Source organism: Passer domesticus, chromosome 32 (genome assembly GCF_036417665.1).
Source record: "Passer domesticus isolate bPasDom1 chromosome 32, bPasDom1.hap1, whole genome shotgun sequence".
In the NCBI taxonomy this organism is placed as follows: Eukaryota; Metazoa; Chordata; class Aves; order Passeriformes; family Passeridae; genus Passer; species Passer domesticus.
Genome location: NC_087505.1, coordinates 1,361,692 through 1,375,835, shown reverse-complemented (window position 1 = coordinate 1,375,835; position 14,144 = coordinate 1,361,692). Strand labels below are relative to the sequence as shown.

At 65.1% G+C, this 14,144-nt stretch overlaps 1 protein-coding gene across 1 annotated transcript; it reads left to right on the top strand.

Moving 5' to 3' along the window:
* Positions 1-809: 809 nt before the first annotated feature.
* On the top strand, positions 810-13,733 carry NECTIN4 (nectin cell adhesion molecule 4). The gene is made up of 9 exons (XM_064401353.1): positions 810-1,542; positions 4,010-4,357; positions 5,407-5,697; positions 6,993-7,107; positions 8,313-8,476; positions 11,151-11,298; positions 11,630-11,708; positions 12,537-12,671; positions 13,409-13,733. Exons 1-9 carry the CDS (start codon positions 810-812, stop codon positions 13,679-13,681), a joined length of 2,286 nt encoding a protein of 761 aa, XP_064257423.1. The 3' UTR covers positions 13,682-13,733.
* The last annotated feature ends 411 nt before the right edge of the window (positions 13,734-14,144 follow it).

The following is a 14,144-nucleotide window of genomic DNA, read 5'->3' as shown; positions in this document are numbered from 1 at the left end:
CCCCCAAACTCCCCGTGGGTTTTCCTGTGGGATCCGGGGGGAAATTCGGGGACCCCAAAACTTTTGGGGGTGTCGGTGACGGCCCCCAGGTGTGCGGGAAGGAACTGGGACATGCTGGGGGGGGGGAATGGGAAGGACTGGGGGGCACTGGGAGGGGACAGGGATGGACTGGGAGGGATCCGAGGGGGCACCGGGAGGGAAATGGGGGGCACTGGGAGCACTGGGAGGTTCAGGGGGTGTTACTGGGAGCACTGGGGATGCCATGGGGGGGTCACCGGGGGCACTGGGGGTGCCAGGGGGGTCACTGGGAGGCCCGTGGAGGGCACTGGGAGGGGGCACTGGGAGCACTGGGAGCACTGGGAGCGCTCCCGGCCGCTCCCCCCCCCCCCGCCGGGCGTGGCCCCACCGCTCCCCCCGCGGCCATCGCCGCTTTAAGGCCGCGCCCTGTCCCCGCCCCCGGCCGGACCTGCCGGACCGGTCCGCCCCGCCCGGCCCCGCCCCCGTGCCCCGCCCCGCCAGGCCCCGCCCCCCGGCCCCGCCCCGGCCCGGTCCCGCAGCCCCGGGAGCAGCACCGGCCCCTCCGCCGCCACCGGCCCGGCTCGGCCCCGGTCCGCCCGCCCCGGCCAGGCTCAGCCCGGAGCCCCTCGCTGCGTCCCGGTGGCTCCCGGTCCCGCCCGGAGGCTCTGCCCGGTCGTACCGGCGCTGTCCCGGTGCGTGCCGGGCTGTCCCGGCGGTGCCGGTGGGGCCCGGTCCGGCCCGGATGGTGCTGCCCGGGGCCCGAGCCGCGCCGTGAGCCCCGAGCGCTCCGCATGGACCCCCGCGGGATGCGGCCCGGGCCGCCGCTGCTGCTGCTCGGCTTCCTCCTCGCCGTGACCGGTAAGGGGCACCGGCACCGGGATAAGCACCGGGATAAGCACCGGGAGCGGCTGTCCCGGCTGCGGGTCGGGACGGGGCCGGGGAAGGCAGCGGCGGCTCCCGCGGCTCCCCCGAACCCGCACCGACGGTCCCGGGACAGCGCGGAGCTCCCGGGGCACCGGCAGCTCCCGGAGTGGGACCGGGACCGGGACCGGGCTGGGGGGGGCAGCGGCTGCCGCGGAGCGGGGCTTGGGGTGAAACCGGGGCCCCGGGAGCGGCGGCGGGGGCGCGCGCAGGTGTGCGCGCACACGCGTGTGCAGGTGCGTGTGTACGTGGGAGCGCTCGCGTGTGCACCTGCGGCCGCGCGTGTCCGCGCGCGTGCCCGCGTGTCCGAGTGTCCGTGCGCGTGCCCGCGGCCCGGGGGGCGGCCCCCCCCCGGGCGCTTTCACACGCGTGTGCGCGCACACCTGCGCGCGTGCCCGCGGGTGCGCACCTGCGTGGGCTCCGCTCCCCCCCCCACACCAACGGGGCACGCGGACCCGTTTGGGGACACCCTGGGACGCGATTGGGGCGGGGGGGGGGACATAAACCGTGGGAACGGCGACACCGCGATGCCCCGGGGGGGGTCCCGTGCTCCGCCCCGCCCCCCCCCTCCCCCGCCGTGCCTCAGTTTCCCCCTCGGCACCCGTGGGAACGAGCTGGGGACCGCCGGGGGGGGGCTGAGCTCCCCCCCACGCGCGACCCCCACCCCACGGGGGGGTCCGGGGGGGTCCCTCCATGCCCGTGTCCCCCCCCCGGGGTGAGGGGACAGGGGGTGGCCCCGCACGTGCGCGCGCGTCCCCGTGGGAAAAATCCGCCCCCCCTCCCCCCGCGCGGGGCTCTGCCCCACGGGGACCCCCGTGGGAGTTTGGGGGACCCCCCACCCCGCCCCCGGGACCCCCCGGTGCCCGCTGCCGGGGCTGTTTCGGCCCCCCCCGCGGGGCGCGGGGGCCGCGGGGCCGGTTCAGCCGGTTCCCCGCGCCGGTTCCCACGCGCTCGGGCCCCGCTGGGTGGGGACGCCCCGAGGGGGGATCCTCCCCACGGAACCCCAGAACCGCCCCACGGCCGCCGCGACCCCCGCGGGACCCCCCCGGAGCCGCGCCGGGACCCCCCGAGCTCCCCGTTCGCTCCGCGAGCGCGGCGGCGCCGGGGGAAACTGAGGCACGTGGAGGCGGCGGGGCGGCGCGGGGAGAATGCGGGGGGATTAATGAAGGGGTTAATGAGTCCGGGGGTCTTCGGGGGGTTTGGGGTGGTGGGGGGCGTTTCGGGGAGCCCGCGGGGGGCTCGGCGGGGGCGGCAGCGCGGGATCCGTCCCGGCCGGTTGGGCTGGACGGGCCGGCCCGGCCGCTTCTGGCGGCGGCGGCGGGGCGGGACACGCCCCCAAAGCGGCGGGACACGCCCACCGGCCACGCCCCCTGCCCAAAAATGCACCCCCAAAAATGCGCCTCAGCCCCCACCCCGAGCAGCCGCTGAAATCCTGAACCCCAAAGTCGAACCCGAAGGAGCCTAATGAGCCCCAAAACTGCACCCCAAAACTGCATCTCAAAACTGCACCCCAAATCTGCACCCCAAATCCTGCACTTCAAATCCTACACCCCAAAACTGCACCTCAAATCTGCACCCCACATTCTGCACCCCAAATCCTGCCCCCCAAATCCTGCACCCCAAATCTGCACCCCAAATTCTGCAACCCAAAACTGCACCCCAAATCTGCATCTCAAAACTGCACCCCAAAACTGACCCCAAATCCTGCACCTCAAATCTGCACCCCAAATCCTGCACCTGAAAACTGCACCCCACATTCTGCACCCGAAATCCTGCACCCCAAATTCTGCAACCCAAAACTGCACCCCAAAACTGACCCCAAATCCTGCACCCCAAAACTGCACCCCAAAACTGCACCCCAAAGCCCAGCCAGCCCCCCAGCCTGAACCCCAAATCCTGTAGGTGTGCCCAGGTGTGCCCGACCATGTGCAGGTGTGCCCAGGTGTGTGTGAGTGTGCCCAGGTGTGCCCAGGTGTGCTCTCACACACCTGAATCACCCCAGGTGCCCACAGGTGGTGGCACAAGGACCACACCGAGGTCCCCGTGTGTCCCCGCAGGTGGCGGCGGGTGCAGGTGCCACATCCCTGTCCCCACCGTGTCACCCTGCACATCCCTGTGCCCGCTCCGTGCCACACCTGGGGACACAGGTGACACACTCAGCTGTCACCTCCCTGTCCCCACAGGCGGTGGCTGTGTGGAGGTGCCTGTACCCACACACAGGTGTCACTCAGCTGTCCCTCAGCTGTCCCCATCCCGCAGGCAGTGGCCGCGTGGAGGTGCCTGTACCCAGACACAGGTGTCACACTCAGGTGTCCCAGGTGTCACACCCAGATGTCCCTCAGGTGTCCCAGCTGTCCCTCAGGTGTCACACACAGGTGTCCCTCAGCTGTTACACACAGGTGTCCCAGCTGTCCCTCAGCTGCCCCCATGTCCCGCAGGCGGTGGCCACGTGGAGGTGCCTGTACCCACAGACAGGTGTCACACATAGGTGTCCCTCAGCTGTCCCAGGTGTCCCTCAGGTGTCCCCCAGGTGTCACACACAGGTGTCCCTCAGCTGTCCCTCAGGTGTCCCCCAGGTGTCACACACAGGTGTCCCTCAGGTGTCACACACAGCTGTCCCTCAGGTGTCACACACAGGTGTCCCTCAGGTGTCACACACAGCTGTCCCTCAGCTGTCCCTCAGGTGTCCCAGCTGTCCCTCAGGTGTCACACACAGGTGTCCCTCAGCTGTCCCAGGTGTCCCAGCTGTCCCCCAGGTGTCACACACAGGTGTCCCTCAGCTGTCCCAGGTGTCCCAGCTGTCCCTCAGGTGTCACACACAGCTGTCCCTCAGCTGTCCCAGGTGTCCCAGCTGTCCCTCAGGTGTCACACACAGGTGTCCCTCAGCTGTCCCTCAGGTGTCCCAGCTGTCCCTCAGGTGTCACACACAGCTGTCCCTCAGCTGTCCCTCAGGTGTCCCAGCTGTCCCCCAGGTGTCACACACAGGTGTCCCTCAGCTGTCCCAGGTGTCCCTCAGGTGTCCCCCAGGTGTCACACACAGCTGTCCCTCAGCCGTCCCTGTGTCCCGCAGGTGGTGGCCGCGTGGAGGTGCCGCGCAGCGTGACGGCCGTGCTGGGGCAGGACGTGGTGCTGCCGTGCCGGTACCGGGCGCAGGAGCAGGAGCAGGTGGTGCAGGTGACGTGGCTGAAGCGCGGCCCGGGCGCGGTGCCCGCCGAGGTGGCCGTGCTGAACCCGCAGCACGGCGAGCACGTGCAGGAGCCCTTCGCCGGCCGCGTGCTGCGCCACGGCCACGGCGACCTGGGCGACGGCGCCATCGTCCTGCGCAACGCCGTGCAGGGCGACGAGGGCGACTACGAGTGCCACCTGATCACCTTCCCCATGGGCAGCTTCGAGGGGCGCCTGACGCTCAGGGTGCTGGGTGAGCGCGGGGACGCGGGGCTGGGGACACGGGGGACACAGGGATAGGGGACACAGGGGACATGGGGTACATGGGACACAGGGCACATGGCGGGTATGGGGGACACAGGACATGTGGGACACAGGGGACATGGGGGACATGGCAGGTATGGGGGGCACAGGGACAGGGGACTGGGGACACAGGGGACATGGGGCATGTGGGACATGTGGTGATGGGGATGTGGGACATGTGGGGCTGGGGGCATGGGGTACGTGGGACACAAGGGACATGGGTATGGGGGCACAGGCGACAGGGGACACGTGGGACACAGGGGACATGGGTATGAGGGGCACAGGGGACATGGGGGATATGGGGGACATGGGGACAGGGGACATGTGGGACACGGGGGACATGGCAGGTATGGGGACACGGGGCATGTGGGACATGTGGAGATGGGGATATGGGACATGTAGGGCACATGGGACAGGGAGTAGAGCATGTGGGGCATGTGGGACATGGGACACGGGGGACATGGGGGGGATGGGGATATGGGACAGGTAGGGCACGTGGGACGGGGGACACGGGATATGTAGGGCCTGTGGGACATGTGGGACAGGGACATGGGCACGTGGGACAGGGAACGAGGGGCAGGTAGAGCACATGGGACATGTGGGATGGGGACATGGGGCATGTGGGACACGTGGGACACATGAGACACGGGACATGGGGTATGTGGGACGCAGGGGATATGGGGGGTATGGGGGGCACAGGGGACACGGGGCACATGGGACATGGGGGATGTAGAGGACATGGGGGACATGAGACACAGGACATGAGGGCATGGGGAACATGGGACACATGGGACATGGGGGTTATGGCGGACACGGGACAATGGAGCATGTGGAGGGCAGAGGGGACACCGTGGGCATCAGGGATTTGGGGACTTTGGGTACACAGAAGGCACTGGTGACACAACAGGGACACACCGCCAACACACCCAATAATCCCCCCATGCCACCATCACCACCAACATCCCCACCGCGCCCCTGACCGCCCTGTCCCCCCCGCAGTGCCCCCGCTGCCCATCCTGAACCCGGGCCCGCCGCTGGAGGAGGGCCAGGGCCGGACGCTGGCGGCCTCGTGCACGGCCGAGGGCAGCCCGGTGCCCTCGGTGCGCTGGGAGACCGAGGTGCGCGGCACCAACGCCACGCGGCGCTCGGCCCACGCGCGCTCGGCCTCCGTCACCAGCGAGTTCTTCCTGGTGCCCGGGCGCAGCATGAACGGCAAGAGCCTCACCTGCGTGGTGGCACACCCCGGCCTGCGCCACGAGAAGAGGATCACGCACCTGCTCAGCGTCGCCTGTGCGCCAGCGGGCACTGCCGGGGGCGGGGGTGCTGGGGACGCTGGGGGTGACGGGGGCGTGGGGGACATGGAGGGTGTTGGGGGCATTGAGGGTGATGGGGGACATGGGGGACATGGAGGGTGTTTGGGACATTGGGGGTGATAGGGGTATGAGGGACATGGAGGGTGCTGGGGACATTGGGGGTGACGGGGGTGTGGGGGACATGGAAAGTGTTGGGTACATTGAGGGTGATGGGGGACATGGGGGACATGGAGGGTGTTGGGGACATTGGGGGTGATGGGGGGTATGAGGGACGTGGAGGGTGTTGGGGACATTGGGGTGTGGGAGGTATTTGGGACATGGGTGGCACTGGGGATGTGGGGAGTGTTGGGGACATTGGGGGTATTGGGGACATGGGGGGCATTGGGGACAGGGGGAGTGAGGGGGTGGGGGGTGCTGGGGACATTGGGGGTGACGGGGGGCGTGGGGAACATAGAATGTCTTGGGGACATTGGGGGTGATGGGGGGCATGGGGGACATGGAAAGTGTTGGGGACATTGGGGGTATTGGGGACAGGGGGAATGTGAAGGGTGTTGGGGACATTGGGGGTGTGGGAGGTATTTGGGACATGGGGGGCATTGGGGATGTGGGGAGTGTTGGGGACATTGGGGGTGATGGGGGGCATGAAGGATGTTGGGGACATTGGGGGTGATGGGAGTGTGAGAGGCATTGGGGACCTGGGGATGTGGGGAGTCTTGGGGATATGGGGGGCATTGGGGACAGGGGGGGCATTGGGGACATTGGAGGTGACAGGGGGTGTGGGAGGTATTGGGGACATGGGGGCACTGGGGACATGGGGTTGATGGGGGCTATGGAGGGTGTTGGGGACATGGGGTGTGATGGGCATTGGGGACATGGAGGGCACTGGGAATATGGGGGACATTGGGGACATGGGGGGCGTTGGGGACATGGAGGGCATTGGGGACATGGGGGGCATTGGGGACATCCTGGGCACAGGGGCTGTGGAGGGTGAGGGGGACATTGGGGACATTGGGGACAGGGAAATCTGGGGAGCACGGGGGGCATTGGGCACTGGGCAGGTGGAGGGTGCTGGGGACGTGGGGGACAGAGGTGGCATTGGGAGTGTGGGGACACTGGTGACACTGGGGGATGCTGGCACGGAGGACCTTGGGGACACGGAGGGTGGGACATTGGATATGGGGAGGATGAGGGACACGGGGGGACACCGTGGCCATGGGGGGCACAGCGGGGCCGTGGGACCTTGTCCCCTGAGTGTCCCCTCGGCGTCCCCAGACCTGTCGGACGCGTCGGTGCTGGGCCACACGGCCGAGTGGCAGGAGGGGATGGAGGGGGCGGCGCTGACCTGCCTGGGGGACGGCAACCCCCCCCCGACCTACAACTGGACACGGTGAGGCCCCTGTCACCCCCTGTCACCGTCTGTCACCTCCTGCCACCCCCTGTCACCTCCCCACGGCCCTCTGCCCTGGGTCCCCACAGCATGGCTGTGTCGCTGCCAGGGTCTGGAGCATGTTTGTGTCCCTGTGGTGTCCCCTGGCCCAACTCTGTCCCCATTGTGTCCCCACTGTGTCCCTGCCATGTCCCTGCTGTGTCCTGGCCGTGTCCCATGTCCCTGCTGTGTCCCCACTGCCTGTGGGGACATCCCCCTGTCCTTGTGGTGTCCCTCCTGTCCCTGCCACATCCCCCTGCTCCTGTGCCATGTCCCTGTGCCCATGTCCCTGCTGTGTCACCCTTGTCCCAGCCACATCCCCCTGTCCCAGCCACGTCCCCCTGTCCCTGTCGTGTCCCCCTGTCCCTGCCCCACCTCCCCACCCCCAGTCCCTGCCCACGCCCGTCCCGTGCCGGTGCCGCCGTGGCTGGGCCTGGCAGTGCCGCGTGCCCGGGCAGGCCCCGCGGTGCCCGGCTGGGCGTCACCCGTGGGAACCGGCACCGCCGGCTTTGACACCGCTGCCGCCACCGCCACCCGCCCGGGCAGGCCGGGGGCTGGCACCACGGCTGGCACCGGGGTTGTTACCGGGGAATGTCATGGGGGCTGTCACCGGGGGTCGTCACTGGGAGATGTCACCGGGAGTTGTCACCAGGGGCTGTCACTGTGGCTGACACTGGGAGATGTCACTGGGGGTTGTCACCGGGGTTGTCACAAGGGGCTGTCATGGGGAGATGTCATTGGGAGATGTCACTCTGGGGTTGTCACTGGGGTTGTCACCAGGGCTGTCACCGGGGCTGACACCGGGGCTGACACCGGGCTGTCATGGGGAGATGTCACCAGGGCTGTCACCAGGGCTGTCACCAGGGCTGTCACCGGGGTGGTCACCGGGGGCTGTCACTGCAGCTGTCACCAGGGCTGTCACCAGGGCTGTCACCGGGGCTGACACTGGGCTGTCATGGGGAGATGTCACCAGGGCTGTCACCAGGGCTGTCACCAGGGCTGACACCGGGGCTGACACCGGGCTGTCATGGGGAGATGTCACCAGGGCTGACACCGGGGCTGACACCGGGGCTGACACCGGGGCTGACACCGGGCTGTCATGGGGAGATGTCACCAGGGCTGTCACCAGGGCTGACACCGGGGCTGACACCGGGCTGTCCCCGCAGGGTGGACGCGCCGCTGCCCGCGGGTGTCAGGGTCAAGGGGGACACGCTGCTGTTCCAGCGGCCGCTGGCCGTGGCCGACGCCGGCGACTACGTGTGCCGAGTGTCCAACCGCGTGGCCGCCAAGGAGGCGCGGGCCAACGTCAGCATCCGGGGACGCGCCACAGGTGGGGACAGGGCAGCGGGGACACTCCGAGGGTGGCAGAAGGGACAGGGTGTGCTGAGGGGAGTGCTGGGCTTGGTTTGTGCATCTGTCTGTATGGCTGTCTATCTGTCCGTCCACCTGTCCATCCATTCATCCAGCTATGTGTCCATCCATCATCCATTCATTCATCCATCCGTTCATCGACCTGTCCCTCTGTCCACTCATCCATCTGTCCTCTCACCCCCTTGTCCACCCACCCATCTGTCCACTCATCCATTCATTCACTCATCCTCCTGCCCATCTGTCCATCTGTCCGTCCACACATCCATTCATTCACCCCTCCACCCATCCTGTCCCTCCCTCCTCCGCTCCTCCCATCCTGTGCCCATCCCACCAAGGTCCATCCCTCTTCCACGCCCGTCCACTCATCGTGTGCTCATCCAGCCCGGCTTTACTCACTGTCTGCTCACACCCGCCCTTCCGTCCACTCATCCGTCCTTCCATCCACTCATCCATCTTTCTGTCCACTCACCCGCCCTTCCGTCTGCTCCCCTGTCCTTCTGGTCATGCCTCCAGATTCCTGCTTATCCATCCATCCATCCATCCATCCATCCATCCATCCATCCATCCATCCATCATCCATCCATCCATCATCCATCCATCCATCCATCATCCATCCATCCATCCATCCATCCATCCATCCATCCATCCATCCATCCATCATCCATCCATCATCCATCCATCATCCATCCATCCATCCATCCATCCATCCATCCATCCATCCATCATCCATCCATCCATCCATCCATCCATCCATCCATCCATCATCCATCCATCATCCATCCATCCATCCATCCATCCATCCATCCGTCATCCATCCGTCATCCATCCATCATCCATCCATCATCCATCATCCATCCATCATCCATCCATCCATCCATCCATCCATCATCCATCCATCCATCCATCCATCCATCCATCCATCCATCCATCCATCCATCATCCATCATCCATCCATCATCCATCCATCCATCCATCCATCCATCATCCATCCATCCATCCATCCATCCATCCATCATCCATCCATCCATACATCCATCCATCCATCCATCCATCATCCATCCATCATCCATCCATCATCCATCCATCCATCATCCATCCATCCATCCATCCATCCATCCATCCATCCATCCATCCATTATCCATCCATCATCCATCCATCCATCATCCATCCATCCATCCATCCATCCATCCATCCATCCATCCATCCATCCATCATCCATCCATCCATCATCCATCCATCCATCCATCCATCCATCATCCATCCATCCATCCATCCATCATCCATCCATCCATCATCCATCCATCCATCCATCCATCCATCCATCCATCCATCCATCATCCATCCATCCATCCATCCATCCATCATCCATCCATCCATCCATCCATCATCCATCATCCATCCATCCATCCATCCATCCATCCATCCATCCATCCATCATCCATCCATCCATCCATCCATCCATCCATCCATCCATCATCCATCCATCCATCCATCCATCCATCATCCATCCATCCATCCATCCATCCATCCATCCATCATCCATCCATCATCCATCCATCCATCATCCATCCATCCATCCATCATCCATCCATCCATCCATCATCCATCCATCCATCCATCCATCATCCATCCATCATCCATCCATCATCCATCCATCCATCCATCCATCCATCATCCATCCATCCATCCATCCATCCATCCATCATCCATCCATCCATCCATCCATCCATCATCCATCCATCCATCCATCCATCCATCCATCCATCATCCATCCATCCATCATCCATCCATCATCCATCCATCCATCCATCCATCATCCATCCATCATCCATCCATCCATCCATCCATCCATCCATCCATCCATCCATCATCCATCCATCCATCCATCCATCCATCCATCATCCATCCATCCATCCATCCATCCATCATCCATCCATCCATCATCCATCCATCCATCCATCCATCCATCCATCCATCATCCATCCATCATCCATCATCCATCATCCATCCATCATCCATCCATCCATCCATCCATCCATCCATCCATCCATCCATCCATCCATCCATCCATCCATCATCCATCATCCATCCATCATCCATCCATCCATCATTCATCCATCCATCATCCATCCATCATCCATCCATCCATCCATCCATCCATCCATCCATCCATCCATCCATCATCCATCCATCCATCATCCATCCATCCATCCATCCATCCATCATCCATCCATCCATCCATCCATCCATCCATCCATCATCCATCCATCCATCCATCCATCCATCCATCCATCCATCCATCCATCCATCCATCCATCCATCCATCCATCATCCATCCATCCATCCATCCATCCATCCATCCATCCATCCATCCATCCATCCATCCATCATCCATCCATCCATCATCCATCCATCTGTCCCTCTGACACCTCTTGCTGTCCATCCCCACCCACTGGTCACCCACTGTCCCACACCACCTTTTGGGGTGTCCCCTGACCCCCAAGGGGTGTCCCCCCGGTCCGGGGTGTCCCCTGATCCCTGTGGAGTGTCCCCCCTGGTTTGGGGTGTCCCCTGACCCCGTGGGGTGTCCCCCCGGCCCCGGGTGTCCCCTGACCCCGTGGGGTGCCCGCAGAGGACACGGTGCGCCGCGTGGACCTGGTGTCGGCCTCGGTGGTCGTGGTCGGGGTCATCGCCGCCGTCCTGCTCTGCGTCCTCGTCATCGTCGTGGTGGTCATGACCCTGTACCACAAACGCAAGACCCAGCGCATCTCCGAGAAGTAGTAAGGGAGGGGACGGGGGGACACGGGGGGACACGGGGGGACACAGGTATGAGGAGGGACAGGGGCATGCAGGGGACATAGGGGACATGAGGGACATGGGGACACAGGGGACATGGGGACATGGGATAGACACAGAGGACATGGCAGGACATGAGGGACACGGGGGACACAGCAGGACAAGGGAGGACACAGGGGACACAGAGGACAGGGGTGACACAGGAGATGTGGGAGATGGACACGGCCACGAGGGGACATGGGATGACACAGGGGACACAGAAGGACACAGCAGGACGCGTGGGGACACAGGGGCTGAGTGTCCCCGTGTCCCCAGCGAGGAGGAGCTGACGCTGACCCGGGAAAATTCCATCCGGAGGCTCCACTCCAGCCACAGCAGCGACCCCCGGGCACAGGTGGGGACACGGGCACCGGGGGGCCTGGGGGGGGCTTGGGGGGCCCGGGGGGGTGCGGGGCCTTGGGGGGCCCAAGGAAGGGGGGTTGGGTTGGGCTGTGGGGTGTCTGTGGGGTTAGAGTTTGGGACATCCATGGGGTCTCCATGGAATCAAACTGGGGAATGTCCATGGGGTGTCCATGGGGTGTCTTGGGGTGTCCTTGGTGTGTCCATGGGGTGTCCATAGGGTCAGTCCACGGGGTGTCCATGGGATGTCCAGGGTGTCCATGGGGTCTGTCCATGGGGTGTCCTTGGTGTGTCCTTGGTGTGTCCTTGGTGTGTCCGGGATGTCCTGGGGTGTCCTTGGTGTGTCCTGGGGTGTCCAGGGGTGTCCATGGGGTGTCCTTGGTGTGTCCTGGGGTGTCCATGGGGTGTCCTTGGTGTGTCCTGGTGTGTCCTGGGATGTCCTTGGTGTGTCCATGGGGTGTCCTGGGGTGTCCTTGGTGTGTTCTGGGGTGTCCATGGGGTGTCCTTGGTGTGTCCAGGGGTGTCCATGGGGTGTCCTTGGTGTGTCCTGGTGTGTCCTGGGATGTCCTTGGTGTGTCCATGGGGTGTCCTGGGGTGTCCTTGGTGTGTCCAGGGGTGTCCATGGGGTGTCCTTGGTGTGTCCTGGTGTGTCCTGGGATGTCCTTGGTGTGTCCATGGGGTGTCCTGGGGTGTCCATGGGGTGTCCGGGGTGTCCTTGGTGTGTCCATGGGGTGTCCTGGAGTGTCCTGGGGTGTCCTTGGTGTGTCCATGGGGTGTCCATGGGGTGTCCGGGGTGTCCTGGGCGCTGACCAGACTGTCCCAGCTGGAGGAGACGCTGCAGCTGCGGACGGAGAGTCGCCAGGGCAGCCTGCGAGGGGACAGCTTGAGAGGGGACAGCCTGCGGGGGGACAGCCTGCGGGGGGACAGCCTGCGTGGCACCAGCATCTGCTCCGCCATGGTGAGACACGGGGGACACCAGGGGACGCGGGGTCACCGTGTTCCTGGGCGTGTCCCTGGCCCCGGTGACACTCCTGGCCCCAGTGGCACCGTGTCCCCCACAGGGCCCGTGTCACTGGTGATGTCCGTGTCCCCGTGGTGCCCACATCACCTGGTCCTCCCCATGTCCCCTCTGGTGTCCCTGTCCTCGCCCTTGTTCTGATCAGTGCCTGTGTCCCAAGTGTCCCCATGGTGGCCATGGCCCTGGTGGCACCCATGTCCCCAGCACTGTCCGTGTCCCCATCAATGCCATGTCCCCACTGGTCCCCATGGCCCTGCTGATCCCTGTGTCCCCATTTGTCCCCATGTCCCCATGGTTCCAATGTCCCCATGGTGCCCATGTCCCCACCAATGCCATGTCCCCATTTGTCCCCATGTCCCCATGGTTCCAATGTCCCCATGGTGCCCATGTCCCCACCAATGCCATGTCCCCACTGGTCCCCATGTCCCCACTGGTCCCCATGGTTCCAATGTCCCCACAGTGCCCGTGTCCCCATTGGTCCCCATGTCCCCACTGGTCCCTGTGTCCCCATGTCCCCATGGTGCCCATGTCCCAATCAATGCCATGTCCCCATTGGTCCCCATGTCCCCACTGGTCCCTGTGTCCCCATTTGTCCCCATGTCCCCACGGTGCCCACGTCCCCACCAATCCCCGCCCTGCCCCACACCCCTGACGTGTCCCTTGTCCCCTGTCCCCAGAGCGAGGAGCCCGAGGGCCGCAGTTACTCCACGCTCTCCACGGTGCGGGAGATCGAGACGCAGACCGACGTCCCCGTTGTCCCCGCTGTCCCCGCGGTCCCCGCGCCGCCGGCGCCCGGCGCGAAGGAGCCCAAGGAGGAGGAGGAGGAGGGGGGCGGCGGGGGGGACCCCATCAAGGCGGCCATGACACACTTCGTGCAGGAGAACGGCATGCTGCAGGCCAAGCCCAGCTCCAACGGCATCTACATCAACGGCCGCGGCCACCTGGTGTGACCGGGCCCGGGGGGACACTGGGGACACCTGGGGACAGCCAGGGCACAGCCAGCCCCCCACACACCCGCCTGGCTCTGTCCCCTCCGCTCCGGTCCCCGCGTGTCACCTCCCTGCTGGTGTGGGGTCAAGATGGACTCTGGTCCTTGGGTGTCACCTCCCTGCTGGCGTGGGGCTGGGGACAAGGACAGTGCCCCAGGACCGTGTCACCTCCCTGCTGGCGTGGGGCTGGGGACAAGGACAGTGCCCCAGGACTGTGTCACCTCCCTGCTGGTGTGGGGTCAAGGATGGACTTCAGTCCCCAGGTGTCACCTCCCTGCTGGCGTGGGGCTGGGGACAAGGACAGCGCCCCAGGACTGGCTGCGGTCCCCGGGTGTCACCTCCCTGCTGGTGTGGGGTCAAGCAAAGACTCTGGTCCCCAAGTGTCACCTCCCTGCTGGCACATGGAGTTGGGGACACCACCAAG